The sequence below is a fragment of the Doryrhamphus excisus genome, linkage group LG1 (genome assembly GCF_037039965.1).
Source record: "Doryrhamphus excisus strain RoL-2023G ecotype Guam linkage group LG1, RoL_Dexc_Guam_v1.1, whole genome shotgun sequence".
NCBI classification, from domain to species: domain Eukaryota; kingdom Metazoa; phylum Chordata; class Actinopteri; order Syngnathiformes; family Syngnathidae; genus Doryrhamphus; species Doryrhamphus excisus.
In genome coordinates, this window is record NC_136357.1 from 1551282 (window position 1) to 1569380 (window position 18099).

Below are 18099 nucleotides of genomic sequence, written 5' to 3' on the forward strand. Positions count from 1 at the left end.
AATATAAATATGTTTTTAGTAGCAAATGAGGTACTGAGGTTAAGGTACTCCAGGATGATAGGGTTTAAAACCCGGTCATTAGCATAATGCAAATGTGCAATATTTCCATCACTGCCTCTGTTACTACCTCAATCATATTTATTTATTTAACAACCCATTACAATACACTCATATGTGACTTTACTCACCTGTATACACCAGTCATTATTTGCACTATGACCCATTGATCATTGCACTAAAATTAATATATCTGCTCCTGCATATGCTCCTGTGCAATACTATGCGTATATTTTGGATATCTTGTATATATCTTGTATATATCTTGTTAAATTATCTTTTTTACTCTACTTTATATACTTTTTTGTTTTTTAAACTGCACTGAAAGGAGAAGCTCTCCAATTTTGTTGTACATCTTGTATAATGACAATAAAGGCCATTTCATTCCAAAACCCTGTGGTGATATCAATGTAGCACAGGATGATATCAAGGTACTACTGGATGATAATGCTCCTTTGTGCCACTTTTGAGGAAGGGAAAAAAATCACTGAGCAAATGAAAAATACACTAGATAAGCTGGATCAGAATGCAAGAATGAACAATGTAGTCCTCACTCTGTAGAATAAGCAAATGTTGCAGCAATGTAAAGTGTAAAACGACTTTCTGCAATAATAATAATAATAATAATAAGTTGAGAAATAAATAGATGAGAAATTGTGTTGATTTAATGCTTCTCAGCATTTACGCAATACTACACGTTGTAAGTCGTTAGTCATATGCCATTATTTTGATAATCCGCACAGAGATTGCAACGACGCCGACGACCCACAGAAGGCGGAAGTGTCTCCACTCGTGTTTAGCTGAAGCTTGATTGAGTCACAGGCACATCACCAACGCCCATTAACGGAACCCATATAGGAAATGCGCCAAGCCTCCGTGAGAAGTCTATACTTATTCCGTTTTCGACCCGTTCATCTTCGGTGCTGCGGTTATCTGTGCAATATTTGTACTTTATATCTGATGTATGACATCGACTGTACAAGTTAGCCGCTCCGTTCACTGCATGACAAGCTAGCTCCGGGTTCGGAATACGTTCACTTCAACTGTCTGAACTCCCTCGTTATCCGGAAAAAATGGCAACCCAGATTGATAAAGAGGGTTGCCGGGAGGCTTACAACCAAGTCAGAGACGACAATACGGACATCAACTGGTGAGTGTGTACTCTTTATGTTACAGACTTATCATATTTTGACGTTGTGTCATACTGAAAGCCTACACTGGGGATGTACCATTTCGAATGCGCATCATTTCATCAATCAATTTCATCCGCGAAACAATCTAGTTCCCGTTATGAAGACATCCCTCAGAGCTCGTAACAGTGTTATTACTTAATATATGGAATAGCTGTATACATCATAGATGTAGATAATATGTTTCAAGATTTATTTTGTCATACATACATGTCCATTTATTAAAATAGCGTATTTTTTGGAAACAAAGACCTGATTTGTCTCGCTGCCTGGCTTGTGAAGCCGGAATTCTTGTGCATGTCCATACAAGAATATTGGCTGAAATACAGAAATACACGCAGGTTTGCGTTGCCCTGCCCCTTTCTGAGTGCAGGCCTGGCGGAGTAGAAGTAATTTCCTTTGTCCTGAATTCAGATGGGATAACATGATGGTTGTGACAATTAACACACGGCTGCCACACAAGTGCCACCTTGCATGGGCGTCTGGGACATTTTTTTGTCTGTGGCCTCACACAATGCGGCTGTTGTGGCTGAACACATTGTGAGAATACATCACAAATGGAATGGCTTCAATGCTCATTGTCTTCTCCACTTCTCCACTTCTCCATCTTGCAGGGCTGTATTTAAATACCAAGGCTCCAGGATTGTGCCTGCAGAGCAAGGGACTGACTATGAGGAGTTAAAAAAGATGTGCACAGGTGAGCGGATGGAGTTGAACGCCACTCTATGTGTGCAAGCATGAAAGTTTTGCATGTTGTCACTCCAGATTTTTTTTTTTTTTACGTTGCTGCTATCCCCCGAAAGCCTGCGAAGCAAACGGCTTGACTTAGCGACACGCTAATCTTTTAAGACTTCACTCTGTCAACCATTGGCCTGGAGGCCCGAACATGCACACCAGTTAGCTGTGTTGCGTCGCATAAAATCAGCCACAATAGTCCTTTGCCCCATTTTTTTTTAACATGATCATTTGTACAACCAAGGAATGCGGAAGTCCACTTCAGTCACATTCAAATTGCACTCAAAATGTTACTCAGAGATAAGAGAGGAAGTTTGTCTTGTTGCAAAAAAACATGGCGATGACTTGCTTCCTCTGCAGTTAACAACATTAATTATTATTATTATATCGGTATTTGTTATCTAGATGACACCAGTTCACAACAGTCAAGTAAGAGTCATGTAAGACAGCAGAAAATCTATCTGGCAGTCTGTAATATAAACTAGCAATAATACAAGCATGTATTTGTTATTTTAAAAGCTATTGCAATTATCCATTCATCATATAATTGCAGTAATTGCTGGGGAATTTGGGCTGCATGTGTGGCTGTGTTTGCTAAAAGTGTCCCTGAATGCAGCGGCAAATTGTGTCTGAGGAGTTACGCGACGCACATGAAAGCATCTTAGAAAAAAAATGTTTGCTAATTTTGCTCGGAGAGTATGAAGTACCAGGCTGCACGGCGGTCGAGTGGTTAGCGCGCAGACCTCAGAGCTCGTTCAGTCCCACCCTCGGCCATCTCTGTGTGGAGTTTGCATGCCCCCCCCCCCCCCCCCCCCCCCACATGCATGCGTGGGTTTTCTACTCCGGTTTCCTCCCACATTCCAAAAACATGCTAGGTTAATTAGCCACTCCAAATTGTCCATACGTATGAATGTGAGTGTGAATGGTTGTTTGTCTATATGTGCCCTGTGATTGGCTGGCCACCAGTCCAGGGTGTACTCCGCCTCTCGCAGCTGGGATAGGCTCCAGCACCCCCTGCGACCCTCATGAGGATAAGCGGAAGACAATGAATGAATGAAAAGAGTATGAAGTATCCATTGTCTGACTGGAATCTTTCCATGGTGTCCCAACTCTAATAAAAGAACCACTAACCCCTTCTTAATAGTATCTGAAATACAAAACCAACTAACAATTTTAGTTTTAGATGCCTAAAACAATTTAAAGTCATTGAAGACGTCATTCATGCCAAAGACACGAACACCACCTTCCTGTTTTGCGATGAGTTAGTTCTTGAATTTATTATTTAGTATTTAGAATTTAGTTTCTCACCTCAGGTCGCTGCCTTTCTTTTGATCACGGTTGCACAATCATCCAAAAAGAAAGTAGCACCCGCCAGCATTTTGGCAAAGACGGTGCGCAACATTTATTGAATCCAAGAAATAGCCCGTGGCAAAACAGGAAGGTGGCGCCTGTGTTGATCTCGCCGCCACATCGTTTGGCAACGATCGCATCGTCAACGAAAGGTTTGAGGGATTGTTCTGGCGTTGAAGCGGATTCACGTTCACGTACGTAAGCTTGTGTAAGTGTTGTGCGGATGCGCTACGTGACTCTGCTGTTATTATTCAATAAAAATCGGAGAAACCCAATCATATCAGCGCCCCAATTTGACTCTCTTGGAGGTTTGCCTTGTGTTTTTGCTGTGTCATCCTTGCAGTTGTTTTTTTTTTTTTGTAGTGTGTGTGGTGAGGGGGCCTGGGAGGCGGGGGTTTGCTTGCGGAGTCAGCATCGCTGTATAAAGAAGACATCCTAGGAGTCCAGCAAAGGAAGGAAGAGGTTGTCGGGAACCTTTGTGCTTGGCATATGAGTGCAGGAATCATAGTTACGTATAAGCCGATGGTGCAAATCTCCATTGAGCTTTTCTATTTTGACATAGATGATGACTTTCACGCCACTCTGTCCGTCCAGGATCTCCATATTGTTGTCCTCAAAGGAATGTCGCTTCTCTTTGAGATGTACAGTGAAGAAAATAAGTATTTGAACACCCTGCTATTTTGCTATTTCTCCCACTTAGAAATCATGGAGGGGTCTGAAATTTTCATCGTAGGTGCATGTCCACTGTGAGAGAGATAAACTAAAAAGAAAAATCCAGAAATCACAATGCATGATTTTTTAACAATTTATTTGTGTGATACAGCTGCTAATAAGTATTTGAACACCTGAGAAAATGAATGTTAATATTTGGTACAGTAGCCTTTGTTTGCTATTACAGAGGTCAAACGTTTCCTGTAGTTTTTCACCAGGTTTGCACACACTGCAGGAGGGATCTTGGCCCACTCCTCCACACAGATCTTCTCTAGATCAGTCAGGTTTCTGGGCTGTCGCTGAGAAACACGGAGTTTGAGCTCCCTCCAAAGATTTTCGATTGGGTTCAGGTCTGGAGACTGGCTGGGCCATGCTAGAACCTTGATATGCTTCTTACGGAGCCACTCCTTGGTTTTCCTGGCTGTGTGCTTCGGGTCGTTGTCGTGTTGGAAGACCCAGCCACGACCCATCTTCAATGCTCTGACAGAGGGAAGGAGGTTGTTCCCCAAAATCTCACAATACACGGCCCCAGTCATCCTCTCTTTAATGCAGTGCACTCGTCCTGTCCCATGTGCAGAAAAACACCCCCAAAGCATGATGCTACCACCCCCATGCTTCACAGTAGGGATGGTGTTCTTCGGATTGTACTCTTCATTCTTCTTCCTCCAAACACGCTTATTGGAATTATGACCAAAAAGTTCTATTTTGGTCTCATCTGACCATAAAACTTTCTCCCATGACTCCTCTGTATCATCCAAATGGTCATATGCAAACTTAAGACGGGCCTTGACATGTGCTGGTTTAAGCAGGGGAACCTTTCGTGCCATGCATGATTTCACATCATGACGTCTTAGTGTATTACCTACAGTAACCTTGGAAACGGTGGTCCCAGCTCTTTTCAGGTCATTGACCAAGTCCTGTCGTGTAGTTCTGGGCTGATTCCTCACCTTTCTTAGAATCATTGAGACCCCACGAGGTGATATCTTGCATGGGGCTCCACTCCGATTGAGATTGACCGTCATGTTTAGCTTCTTCCATTTTCTAATGATAGCTCCAACAGTGGACCTTTTTTCACCAAGCTGCTTGGTAATTGCTCCGTAGCCCTTTCCAGCCTTGTGGAGGTGTACAATTTTGTCTCTGGTGTCTTTGGACAGCTCTTTGGTCTTCGCCATGTTACAAGTTAAAGTCTTACTGATTGTATGGGGTGGACAGGTGTCTTTATGCAGCTAACGACCTCAAACAGGTGCATCTGATTCAGGATGATACATGGAGTGCAGGTGGACTTCTAATGGGCAGACTAACAGGTCTTTCAGGGTCAGAATTCTAGATGATACACAGGTGTTCAAATACTTATTTGCAGCTGTATCACACAAATAAATTGTTAAAAAATCATGCATTGTGATTTCTGGATTTTTCTTTTTAGTTTATCTCTCTCACAGTGGACATGCACCTACGATGAAAATTTCAGACCCCTCCATGATTTCTAAGTGGGAGAAATAGCAAAATAGCAGGGTGTTCAAATACTTATTTTCTTCACTGTAAATGAACTGCGGAGACTGAGCCCTCCTATGTTGATCCATGTGATTGTGTCCTTGTTGCTTGGTCGCCCCAATGTAGAGATCACTGCATTCCTCACCACTCCGCACTGCAGACTGTGTTTTTTTTTTGTTTAATTCTATTTTTTAAATATGCTGTGGGCCGCAAATGGCCCCAGGACCGCACTTTGGACGCTACTCTACTTTTAAGGTTTTAATTTTTTTTATTTTATTCAGGTATTCACACATACAAAAAAAGCTCAGACTGATTAAATTATTTAATCAGATTAATTACACTTTAAAATTAATTCAAATTAATCACCGTCTAAATCTATGTGAGAAAAATGCTCATTTTTGTTATATTTTATGAACAGAAAGTGACAGGACAGCATTGTATGCACCCCAATTTCGCCTGTCATTTATTGAAATTCAAGCCGCAAATGGCCCCAGGACCGCACGTTGGATGCTATTCTACTTTAAAAGATTTTTTAAAATTTTATTCAGGTATTTACACATACAAAAAATACAGACTGATTGAATTATTTAATCAGATTAATTACACTTTAAAATTAATTCAAATTAATCACCTTTTAAATCTATATAAAAAATGCTAATTTTTGCTGTATTTTATGAACAGAAAGTGACAGGACAGCATTGTATACACCGCACTTTGGACGCTCCTCTACTTTAAAGGATTTTAATTTTTTTATTTTATTCAGTTATTCACACATACAAAAAAAATTACAAAAAAATACAGACTGATTAAATTATTTAATCAGATTAATTACACTTTAAAATTAATTCAAATTAATCACCTTCTAAATCTATGTGAGAAAAATAAAAATTTTTGCTGTATTTTATGAACAGAAAGTGACAGGACAGCATTGTATGCACCCCAATTTCGCCAGTCATTTATTGAAATTCAAGCCGCAAATGGCCCCAGGACCGCACTTTGGACGCTACTTTTCTTATTTTTATATATTTTTTATTTTGTTCAGGTATTCACACATACAAAAAAAACAGACTCAAATTTTTCGGATTAAATAATTTATCCATCCATCCACATTTGGACGAGGAAGGTGGAAAAAACCCACACAAGCACAAATTCCCACCCAGAACCGAAGCGCTACTGCGTGCTCTCAACTTGGAGTCAAGATCCCGCTCGCCAGACTCGCTCACTTCTATCCCCCCCCCCTCAGATGACGCTCGTCTGTTTTGCTTCCTGCGGATCATGACGGGAGACGCCATGAGCAAGCGAGCCAAGTTCACCCTCGTCACCTGGATTGGGGAGAGCATCAGCGGGCTGCAGCGGGCCAAAATCAGCACTGACAAAGCGTTGGTGAAAGAGATTGTGCAGGTCAGTGACTCGGGTATCTGGCGCATGTTCCAACTAGATAAAGGTTGCCATTATGAGAGAACATTAGGACGGTCTCGTTATGGTATGGAAGCTAACGGTACATCATAATTATGCCATAAAACATCCAAATTACGAGATCCATCCATCTACTTCAACTGGTTATGGCTTTTCCGCAGAACTTCGCCAAGGAGTTCATGATCAGTGATCCAAAGGAAGTGGACGAGGACTACCTTCGCACGGAGCTGAAGAAGGCAGGCGGCGCCAACTACGATGCCCAGGCCGAGTAGACAAGTGTCATTTTTTTTTTTTTTTTTTTTTAAGAGGAGGTTTGCAGGAGGAAAAGATGTGATTGGAGGTGTTGGCTGAGAAAATAACAAAAAGAATAGACTGAACATCCTTTTTAAACCAAGCCCCAAATAAAAAACCTCACACGGGGGGGTGGAGAGACAAAGACGGGGACCTGCTAACTCGTTGAGTCATACTTTTAAGAATTCTTCTCATAGTTTTTTTTTTTTTCCCAGTGCTGATACTTCTTTAAACATTAGCTAGGGAAGCCACCACAACTTAGATGTGCGACCTGTTTGTTAGATTCCAAAAAGCCTTATTAGACGACGTCGAGCCAAGACAGTGGAACCCGGGTTTGCCTTTTTCAGTTTTAGAGACAAATCCGTCGAAAGTACGAAATGTGCAACCAATGGCTAGTTTCGCCTATATCCGCAAGGGACGTCGGCTTAAACGGGTTCCACTGTACCCAGTTATGGTTTAAATATAATAATAGTAATATAACATACCTTCATTTGGGGAATGAAGGAATGAATCACGGTTGAATGTCTCGTTTAGACAACGTTAGATACGAATGTCAAAGATACCAGTCTTAGCTAGCAGCAGTTTGTGGAAGAAAAGTCCAACGTGAAAGGACGGGGGGGGGGACATTTTAGCGTGAAGCACAACGCCGAGGCTTGCATTACTCATTCCAGCCTATTTTGACCGTGATCGGAGACAAAGTGCACTCGACATTGGGTGCTCGACTGAACAATGTTTGATTTTTACAATTGTACAAAATATTTTTAACCTTAAAATTGCCGTTTAAGGATTCCATTGGCGTATTCACACCAGACGGCGTCATATGGCAGCAAATTCTACATTTTTCCATGGAAATAAAAACAGGATGAATATGAGTGTCCAATGTTTACACAGAAAGACACGCTATAAACCTTGCAATCCTGTCTGCACTCAGTGTTTTCCCAGCGTCCGACTCTTTTTTTTTATTGTTATTTTTTATCAGTTGCAGAAGCTGTTATAATTTTCCGCAATCGTCAAACTTAGTAAATATTTATCGGTTCAAAACACCATCACGGCATAAAACTTCAAAACATGGGAAATGCATGATTTTCTGCTTTGGCACTCGAAGTATAGAAAAAAGTGACAGTGTATAGACCAGGGGTGGGCAAACTTTTTGACTCACGGGCCGCATTGATATGACAACATTTAGGGGGGGGGCAGACTATATATTTTACACGTAACAGTCCACCTGGTATTATTGTATCTGTAAAATTGTCATGCAATCTGCTATTATTATTTATTATTTTATATTTATATTTAAATATTTTAAAAATAATAAAATATTATAATAATTATAATAAAATTAAAATAATAATTATTATATTATTATTATGTAAAATATGCAAATATAACAATAATATTATATATAATTAATATAATAATTAGCATTAATATAATAATTATAATAATCATAATAGTTCTAATAATAATTATAATAATGTAATAATAATAATAATTATTATTATTATTATTATGTGCTTGTGTCCTTTTTTTCAGGAGCACTTGGTAAACAACAGACCATGTCAAAAAACGAAATTGATAAAACCATCAAAAGGTTGGCTCAGGCCATGATGCCAGGTTGTATGTTGAGTTTAAATGAAATACTTTGGAAAGATTGGGCGGGCCGTATTCAAACACTTGGCGGGCCGGATGTGGCCCCCGGGCCGTAGTTTGCCCACCCCTGGTATAGATGGCCGATACTGCAAATTTAGATAAATACAACGCCAGTACTCACACGTTTTACTTGGAATTCTGACATTAAAAGATTTAGCCTGGAATTTGTTGATCGTGATTACAATCAGAATAAAACACGGGACAAAGATATCAATCTTCTTTCAGTCAATCAATTGGGATCAATCATCCCACCCCTACATTTAAAAGGGGGGGGGGGGTGTATGTAAATATTCTACATGAACGCACAAAGAGGACAATTCCAGTAGCCGTTAGGATGATTTCGGATGTTTTCCCCCGGTGTCTACTCTGTCGGAACACATTTGACTGCCTTCGACCGCCACGGAGAGAGACGTGGCGGGAGCACACTGTGATGGGGGGGGGGGGGGGGGGCGGCGCCTCACGTGGGTGGGAGGGCATCCATCCACTTGAAAACGTTTGATGGCGGTAAAGCTGTGATGAGGCGGCCTTCAGTTGTAGCATCTCTCTTTCTTTTCTTTCTTCCACTTTCTCTGACTTTGTTTCTAAGGACGTTGACACTTTTGACTTTGGTAGATGACATTTCAAAATTGAAGGGGGGGTAAAAAAGTGAATGGGCAAAACAAAACAAAACAAAACAAAAAAAAAGTCATTTGAAAATAAAATTGATGTTTTTTTTCCGAAACCTGTTTCTTGAGTGAGTGAGTGAAGGATTTGGATTTCTCGTTTTTTTATATCCACCTGCGTCACGAAACAGAACAGAATGATTAATCACATTTTCATGAGGGACCAGTTCTGGGTCCCCCTACCCCTCATGCCTGGGCCCGGGACAAGATACCCGTTTGTCCCCCCCTGTCAACGGCCCTTTTTTACACTGATCAATAGGTGTCACTAATGTTACTATTGTTATGATCAGACATCAGCCAAAACAGGAAGTACAGTACAGGACAGGAAGTCTCCCAATGCTAACGTGTGAGTCTATATGGTATATTTGTGTATTGTATATTTTATACTATATTATAATGTACTCTAATATGTATTTTTTTCTCTTATGTCTACTATATTATGTTATAGGGGTGTAAAGGTGACTATAGGGGTGTTATTTCATGTCTAGAGGGCTCTAATAATGTCAAAAAAAAGTGTATTTACAAGGTCATAAACAGGTTTTCTATGCTCAAATTATCAAAATATTCTATTTATAAAACAGGAATTATATTTCCTCGGTCCAGGATGTACCCCGCCTCTTGCCCGAAGTCAACTGGGATAGGCTCCAGCATACCGCCGCAACCCTAATGAGGATAAGCGGTATAGAAAATGGAGTTATACTTATAACCAACAATGTTAGAAAATTATTTTTAAAATGTATACTATTGGGCTGCACAGCGAATAAGTGGTTAGCGCGCAGACCTCACAGCTAGGAGACCCGGGTTCAATTCCACCCTCGGCCATCTCTGTGTGGAGTTTGCATGTTCACCCCGTGCATGCGTGGGTTTTCTCCGGGTACTCCGGTTTCCTCCCACATTCCAAAAACATGCTAGGTTAATTAGCCACTCCAAATTGTCCATAGGTATGAATGTGAGTGTGAATGGTTGTTTGTCTATATGTGCCCTGGGATTGGCTGGCCACCAGTCCAGGGTGAAATAATCCAAACGCGGAGCTCAGACAGGAAACTGGAGGTGACTGGCAGCCATCAAGCAAATGAGCGTCCGTGTGGACCAGCGACACTTTTGCGAAGAAGCCATTTGTTGACGCTGCAGAGTTAGCACATGTGCAATGTGTCTGCAGGGAAAGGTCATGTGTCACAGCCTTGCAGTCAGTGTGGCCATTTTAATGACGTTCCCCATGGCCGCTGTTCATCAAACCACGGGTCAGCTACGGCGTGATGTCCAATTAGGCACTGATCTGGAAGCCAAGACTAAATGAATTGGATCCGCAGTATTCAGCTTGAGGAGTAGAAATCGACATGAATATACTCACATTATATTGGGTATATTGTACACAATTTTATAGTGTATATTATTGCGTATATTATAATAATATAGTGTATATTATTGGTTATTGGCTTCTTTTGTCCATACTTTTTCTAGCGAAGGCCACACAGGGAAAAATGCCACTTTGATATTTTGTAATATTCTAAGACGTTATATATATATTTCAAGAAAAATATGGGTGAAAAAGTGAATTATTAGTATTATTAGGGTTTTTTTTATTACAATTTTTGCTGGGCTTTTTTTTTTGTTTTACAAATATTTCAACTTTCTTCTTCATTTTTTTCTTGGTGTTATGACATTATAATATTATAACTTTTTACTTGACTTAATATTCCAAAAGGAGAACATTATTTTCTTATAATAATATGATTCTATATGCAACTAAAATTACATTCTTGTTTGCTCTTTTTTCCTCTTTAGAATATCACTAGAATTTGACTTTATTCTTGTAAAATTGAAGCAGTTTTTTACCTAATTTTCCAAAAATTACAACTTTATCCATTCTGTTTTTATAACTCTTTAATATTGTAAACTAATGCTACTAAAATGGCGTTCTTTTTCCTCATAATATTATGATGTTATGCTAGTTTTGGTTTTGACTTAATTCTTGTCAAATTACTGATAATTTTTCATTTTTTTTCTCCTGTTGTTTTCTTTTTAAATCCTATTTTTCCAATGTGTCGTCACAGAGCCAAAATGAACGGCCTGTCAACCACCCGCCCATTGTTATGTTGAATTGGTGTTTCCACTCCAATGCAGTAGGGGGCGGTAATGCACCTCTTACACTGAGTCCCACCCGCCATAAAACAAAAAGAAGAATCACTTCCGGGTGTACTTCCGCTAAAGTTGTTCGCCTCGAGAGAAAATAAGACACTAACAATGTCTTCGTAACATTGCATTTGGTTGAATTACACGTGTAGAATATTTAAATTCAAGGGAACCCCGGCTCACAAACAGCGGTGACGTTCAACATGGCGACGGCCGACGACATCGCTCAATTGTGCTACGAGACTTTCAAGGCGCTTCCCCGCAGAGGAAAGCCCGAGCCGGGCAGAGAGTGGACCCTGCTGGCCGCTGTTGTCAAAATCACCCAATGTGCTAACTCTGACACAGGTAATCGCTATTGTTAATTTGTATGTTCTTTCATTGTGTATGTATTTGGTCTTTATTATTATTTAGTGCAAATTTAGTAACAGTAATATTTGCTATTTTTATTATTTGCTATGGTTTGCATGTCAGGGGTGTCCACTCTTTGACATTATGGAAGGCAACACGTGTAGACAGACACAAGTTATATATACATATATATTTAAAGAAAAGTAATATTATTCATTCATTTTATACCGCTTATATTCATGAGGGTCTCAGCTGTCTTCGGGCGAGAGGTGGGGTACACCCTGGACTGGTGGCCAGCCAATCACAGGGCACATATAGTCAAACAACCATTCACACTCGCATTCATACCTATGGACAATTTGGTCATTAACCTAACATGTTATTGGAATGTGGGAGGAAACTGGATTTCTCGGAGAAAAAAAAGTAATTAATTAATTCATTTTCTACCGCTTATCCTCACGAGGGTCACAGGGGTGCTGGAGTCTATCCCAGCTGTCTTCGGACGAGAGGCGGGGTTCATTCTGGACTGGTCGCCAGCCAATCACAGGGCGCATATAGATAGAAAAGTAATAGTATTTTAACAAAAATTTAATTTCACTTTTCAACTTTTATGCTACTATTTTACTTTATTATTTTACTATATATATTACTATTTTACTTTATGATACTTTTAAATTTAACTTTTGCCTCATATTAATTTGTTACATTTTTGCAGATTTTTCCATTATTTTATTTTTATTTTTTTTAGTTTTCTTGTTAAATGATTCTTAGAATGAATCTTAGATTCTTAGAAATGATTCTTAGAATGTGCAATAGGTCAATAAAAAAAAAAAAACAGCTGCGCACCACAAACGGCCTCCCGGGACGCACATTGGACACCCCTGATAAAGAGGTTGAAGAGGTGAGTGCAGGCAGGAGAAGAGCGTCAGGGGTCCTTTGTGACCGAAGAGTACCAGCAAAAGTGATGGGAACGATTCACAGGATGGTCTGGAGACCAACAATCAGGTGGTAGAGCAGAAGATGCTTTGATGTTTTGTCGTTGAACAGGATTAGAAAGACGCAAGCTCAGACTGAGGTGGTTTGTCGGCCATCTTGCCAATGAGATCACAGTTGTGGGAGCAGCTACTTACATTTTTATAATCAAATATCACCTGCATCTTTTAGTTGAAAGAGAAGTGGTTTCCCTGGGAACTGGGACCAAGTGCATCGGACAATCAGCCATGAGTCCCAAAGGTGCGTGGCTTATTTGATTCCATTCATTGACTTATTTAGTATAAACTGTAAGAATCATGCTCGGAAAAATTGCCGTACTTTGATATGTGAATCTCCGTTCAGGTGATGTGCTGAATGACAGCCATGCCGAAGTCATCGCGAGAAGAGGTTGCATCAGGTGTGCAGGACACAGGTGTCAATCAGCACGCATCATTTCCAAAAGATCTTCCAGTCTATTTTTATTTTATATTGGCAGGTATCTAACCCAGCAGCTGCACAGAGCGGTGAGCGGGAGGGGAAGCGACGTGTTTTGTCGGGCGGCGGGTTCAGGGAAATGGAGGCTGCAGCCTGGAGTTTCCTTCCTCTTCTTCACCAGTCACACACCGTGTAAGTTGAATACTTTGTGGCAGATGTTTCGACATGAACGGTGGTGTGTTGGCTCACTTTGACGCCTTGTGTACATTTAACCCTTGGATGCACGAGTGACTGGACCCTACACTCTTCCATAAGTGGCTCAAAAATCACCCATACTAGAATCAATGCCTTTTTATGACAATTTTGCCATTTTGGTTAGGAATAATCACTTGTATGATATTTAGTATTATATTTAGGACCACACAAGAATGATTTCATGTTAGAAACATCTTCATTTTTCACTTTTTTTACATCTTTGAAAAAGAAAATGACCCCGTACAACAATAGAAAATGGGAGGATCCATTGTGTGTTACATAAAGGTAAGTTAAAAATGTGAATGGCATGATATCAAAAACATGTTTTTTGAGGAATACCTGGAATATAAAATGATTTTAAAAATTTCATTACGAAGATATTTCAAGAAAACAACCTGACCGGGTCATTTTTGACCCACTTATGGAAGGTTGGGGTAGTAAGACTAAAACAAAAATTTCTTAAAATGTATAAAGATAAGTTAAAAATGTGAATGGCATGATATCAAAAAGATGTTTTTTGAGGAATACCAGGAATATGAAATGATACAAAAATTTCATTACAAAGATATTTCAAGAAAACAACCTGACCGGGTCATTTTTGACCCACTTATGGAAGGTTGGGGTAGTAACACAAAAACAAAAATGTCTTAAAATCTATAAAAGGTAAGTTAAAAATGTGAATGGCATGATATCAAAAACATGTTTTTTGAGGAATACCTGGAATATGAAATGATAAAAATTTTTCATTACACAGATATTTCAAGAAAACAACCTGACCGGGTCATTTTTGACCCACTTATGGAAGGTTGGGGTAGTAAGACTAAAACAAAAATTTCTTAAAATGTATAAAAGGTAAGTTAAAAATGTGAATGCCATGATATCAAAAACATGTTTTTGAGGAATACCTGGAATATGAAATGATAAAAATTTTTCATTACGAAGATATTTCATCTAAGTGTTCCAGGTATTAAAAGCAATCCAATGTCTGTCATTTATAAGCTGATGTATACTAGGCGGCGACGCCTCCATCATCCCCATGACTGACAGGCAGCCTCAACCGTGTCCAACCATAAAGAGTGATCAAGGGACGGCTGGGGGAAGCGTCAAAAGAAAACCAAAATCAGGTACAGTGTTGAAAAACTCCAAGCGGCTCTGTCGAGAAGAACAGCTAGCCGACGAGGAAAAACCAGATGACGCTCAGGACTCTGAAGAATCCTCACAAGACTGTGAGCCTTCGCCATCCCCAACCGAGCCGGATATTCACAGAACGGGCGCCAAGTCGGTGCAAGGCGGCCCGGCTGATCCTCTCCTACCCAGGACAGGCTACCACACGGCAGGATTGCTGCGCGTCAAGCCCGGCCGAGGCGAGCTCACGCTGTCTCTCTCGTGCAGCGACAAGCTGGCCCGCTGGGGCGTGCTGGGCTTCCAGGGTGCCCTGCTGTCCCATTACCTGGAGGAGGCGCTGTACTTTAGCACAGTGGTGGTCGGGATGTGCCCCTACAGCCCAGAATCCATGCAAAGAGCTTTGTACACCAGGTGAGGCACGCATTGATCTATTTGGCGGTATTTATAAAATGTAACATATATATCAATCATAATACATAATATACTGTTCAGATGTTCCCATGTATTGGATCTCTGCGCTGGTTTCTCAGTGCGTCCGCCAGTTTTTCTTCAGTCCAAACTGGAGTTCCCCTTCAGCCAAGCCCAGACTGAGCTCCAGCACACGGCGGGACAAGGACGCATTACCCCCTGTGGAGCAGGTAGTCCATTTTTTCATTTTTTGTCAGCATTGAATTTGCTCTTTCAGCAGTTCTGTGTTCATTATAGTACCGTATTTTCCTGACTATTACGTGCGGAGTTCCCCAGGGGTCAATACTGGGACCAAAACTGTTCAACTTGTACATCAATGATATCTCCAAAGTCACAAAAGACTTAAAGCTGGTATTATTTGCGGATGATACCACTGCTTTTTGTTCATTCAGAGGTCAGAGAAGAAATGGTCACACTAAAAAGATGGTTTGATGGTCATATCACCTCGTACTTCGGTATGTGACAAAAAAATTAAAAATAAATAAAAAATAAAACTTAAACTATATTATGAAAGCAGGAAGTGAACAAATGTAACAGTTACCGATTGTAAAAGTACTGGATGTTAAATTTAATTACATTTAATTAAAGTTAATTAAAGTTAATTACATTTAATTAAATTTAATTAAATTTAATTAAATTTAATCACTGACTGTTACATTTAAATGTAATTTAATTTAATAAAAAAATAAAATTACATTAAATTTAATCACTAACTGTTACATTTAAATTTAATTTAATTTAATTTAACATCCGGTACTTTTACAATCGGTAACTGTTACATTTGTTCACTTCCTGCTTTCATAATATAGTTTAAGTTTTATTTTTTATTTATTTTTAATTTTTTTGTCACATACCGAAGTACGAGGTGATATGACCATCAAACCATCTTTTTAGTGTGACCATTTCTTCTCTGACCTCTGAATGATTTTGTCCGTTTAATTTAATTTAATTTAATTTAATTTAATTTAATTTAATTTAATTTAATTTAATTTAATTTAATTTAATTTAATTTAATTTAATTTAATTTAATTTAATTTAATTTATGAAAGCAGGAAGTGAACAAATGTAACAGTTAGTGATTGTAAAAGTACCAGATGGAGGGGTAGGAACCATGCAGGCTGGCTCCTCCCCCCGCAAACCTTTTTTCCCATTAATTATTCCCATAATACTTTGACTTTATTGTCATTCTTCATTGTGAAACCTAATTTTCCAAACATTAGTATTGTTTGTTTGTCATATTACAACTTTAAAAAAGCGTTCTTATTATTATTCTTATTATTCATATAACTTTTTCTTGTTAGATTTAAACTTTTTTCTTAATATTTTGACTTTACTTTAGTAATATTACTGCTGATTCGATACGCTGCTTTTGTCACTGATATCGGCCAATACTTTATACAGTACTCTTATTATCCATCTCCTTTTTTTATTTGATTTTATCAATAGACGTAAAATAAGAACCACAAAATGTCTTTGATTCTTTGTTTCAAGTGGGTTGACTTTTTTTTTTTTTTTGAAGCTATCAGCTGGTGTAATGTACCTGACCAACCACTAGATGTCACTGCCAGCGGCTACAAACAGGGAGTCACCAAGAAGGACCTGGGCACCGCTAAAGCTCGGTAAACATACATTTTCATAAATACTTTTTGGTTGATTAATGCATTATTAATGCATTATTTCAAGTTGGTCTTTGATTTTTGTGTGTGTGTTCCAGGTCGGCTTTGTGCAAAGTGGAGCTTTTCCATTCCTTCCTGTCTCTGGCGTCAGCCACCAAAGCTTCAGCGCTTCCTGATTCTCTCAGGTAACAAACGGCAGTAGTTATTAGCCGATCACTGACTACTCGTAGTACTACCTCTATTACACTGTTTGTACACATCGTGGTCTGTAAGTCCCTGTCGGTGGATGTGTGTGTTGGATGCTTAGAAAGAACTCTCTGGAAAGCGAGAACAGTGGTCCTTGTGTTTGTCTCCTGGCCAGCAGGTAACCTGATCCCACCGCATTGATTCCTCGTATCAAGTCATCCACTCACTCATCCCACACAAGCAGCTCCGAAATTTCACAGCAGCTGCAGGACAAATTAATTATCATGAAATATTTTATACATACACGTCATATCTAATTTCATAGAAATGAGGTTGACGACAATGTTTGCCTTGATGCTCCTGCAGGAGGACAGACCTGCACACGTATTTGGACTACAAGGAAGCATCTGAAGCCTACCAGCAAGCTTGGCAGCAGCTTCGCAACCAGGCCTTCCCTCTTTGGCCACGCAGTGACAGAAACCTCTTGCTCTTCCAATGAAACACAACGCCTATCAATGTATCCTTTGAGATGTGACAAAATAACAAACTCTTGAAGATGGAGAAGATAACTTTTTTGGTGTTAAGCTTGGCTTACATCTACCTGGGAGGGTGGCTACACAAAACAGGATAGTTTGAGGTCTGACCCGACCTCGGATAAACACTAAAGCAGGGGTCTCAAACTCAATTTACTTGGGGGCCACTGGAGCTAGGGTCTGGGTGAGACTGGGCCACATCAGGTTTTCCCCCCCCAAAAAAACGCATTTATTAAAAACCGAAAAATATACAAACTTTTTCAGTGCTTTGGTTCCGATTTTCTACAATAAAAGCTCTGATAAAACATTCCACTGTTCTCAAATATCTTAATTTTTATTTTTCTGCACAAAATAAGATGAAAAATAAACAAATCAAGAATAAAGAAAATCTACCAATCAGTAATAAATAAATATAATAATAATAATAAAACGGAAAATAATAAAAACCTAAGAAACCACATATAGTTGGTGGGTA

At 39.5% G+C, this 18099-nt stretch overlaps 2 protein-coding genes across 3 annotated transcripts; both read left to right on the forward strand.

Annotated features, from left to right (window-relative positions):
* Nucleotides 1–844: 844 nt before the first annotated feature.
* On the forward strand, nt 845–7364 carry cotl1 (coactosin-like F-actin binding protein 1). Its single transcript, XM_058076393.2, has 4 exons — nt 845–1207; nt 1862–1944; nt 6778–6935; nt 7112–7364. The coding sequence occupies exons 1-4, from the start codon at nt 1131–1133 to the stop codon at nt 7220–7222; spliced, it is 429 nt and encodes a 142-aa protein (XP_057932376.2). The 5' UTR covers nt 845–1130; the 3' UTR covers nt 7223–7364.
* Nucleotides 7365–11729: 4365 nt separating this feature from the next.
* On the forward strand, nt 11730–17834 carry adat1 (adenosine deaminase tRNA specific 1). Of its 2 annotated transcripts, XM_078792023.1 has the most exons (10): nt 11730–12031; nt 13199–13267; nt 13370–13424; nt 13503–13633; nt 14710–15232; nt 15314–15459; nt 16809–16908; nt 17004–17090; nt 17213–17269; nt 17458–17834. In XM_078792023.1, the coding sequence occupies exons 1-10, from the start codon at nt 11890–11892 to the stop codon at nt 17588–17590; spliced, it is 1443 nt and encodes a 480-aa protein (XP_078648149.1). In that variant the 5' UTR covers nt 11730–11889; the 3' UTR covers nt 17591–17834. The 2 variants fall into 2 exon arrangements, with proteins under 2 accessions (XP_078648149.1, XP_057932346.2); XM_058076363.2 differs by lacking the exon at nt 17213–17269.
* Nucleotides 17835–18099: the final 265 nt, after the last annotated feature.

What these genes read in the sequence shown, in the direction of transcription:
- cotl1 (XM_058076393.2), top strand. Translation starts at nt 1,131, where the DNA reads ATGGCAACCCAGATTGATAAAGAGGGTTGCCGGGAGGCTTACAACCAA. An exon ending in GACAATACGGACATCAACTG is followed by an intron (nt 1,208 to 1,861) that starts GTGAGTGTGTAC and finishes TCCATCTTGCAG; the next exon opens with GGCTGTATTTAAATACCAAG. An exon ending in TGGTGAAAGAGATTGTGCAG is followed by an intron (nt 6,936 to 7,111) that starts GTCAGTGACTCG and finishes GCTTTTCCGCAG; the next exon opens with AACTTCGCCAAGGAGTTCAT.
- adat1 (XM_078792023.1), top strand. Translation starts at nt 11,890, where the DNA reads ATGGCGACGGCCGACGACATCGCTCAATTGTGCTACGAGACTTTCAAG. An exon ending in CTGGGCACCGCTAAAGCTCG is followed by an intron (nt 16,909 to 17,003) that starts GTAAACATACAT and finishes TGTGTGTTCCAG; the next exon opens with GTCGGCTTTGTGCAAAGTGG. An exon ending in GTTTGTCTCCTGGCCAGCAG is followed by an intron (nt 17,270 to 17,457) that starts GTAACCTGATCC and finishes ATGCTCCTGCAG; the next exon opens with GAGGACAGACCTGCACACGT.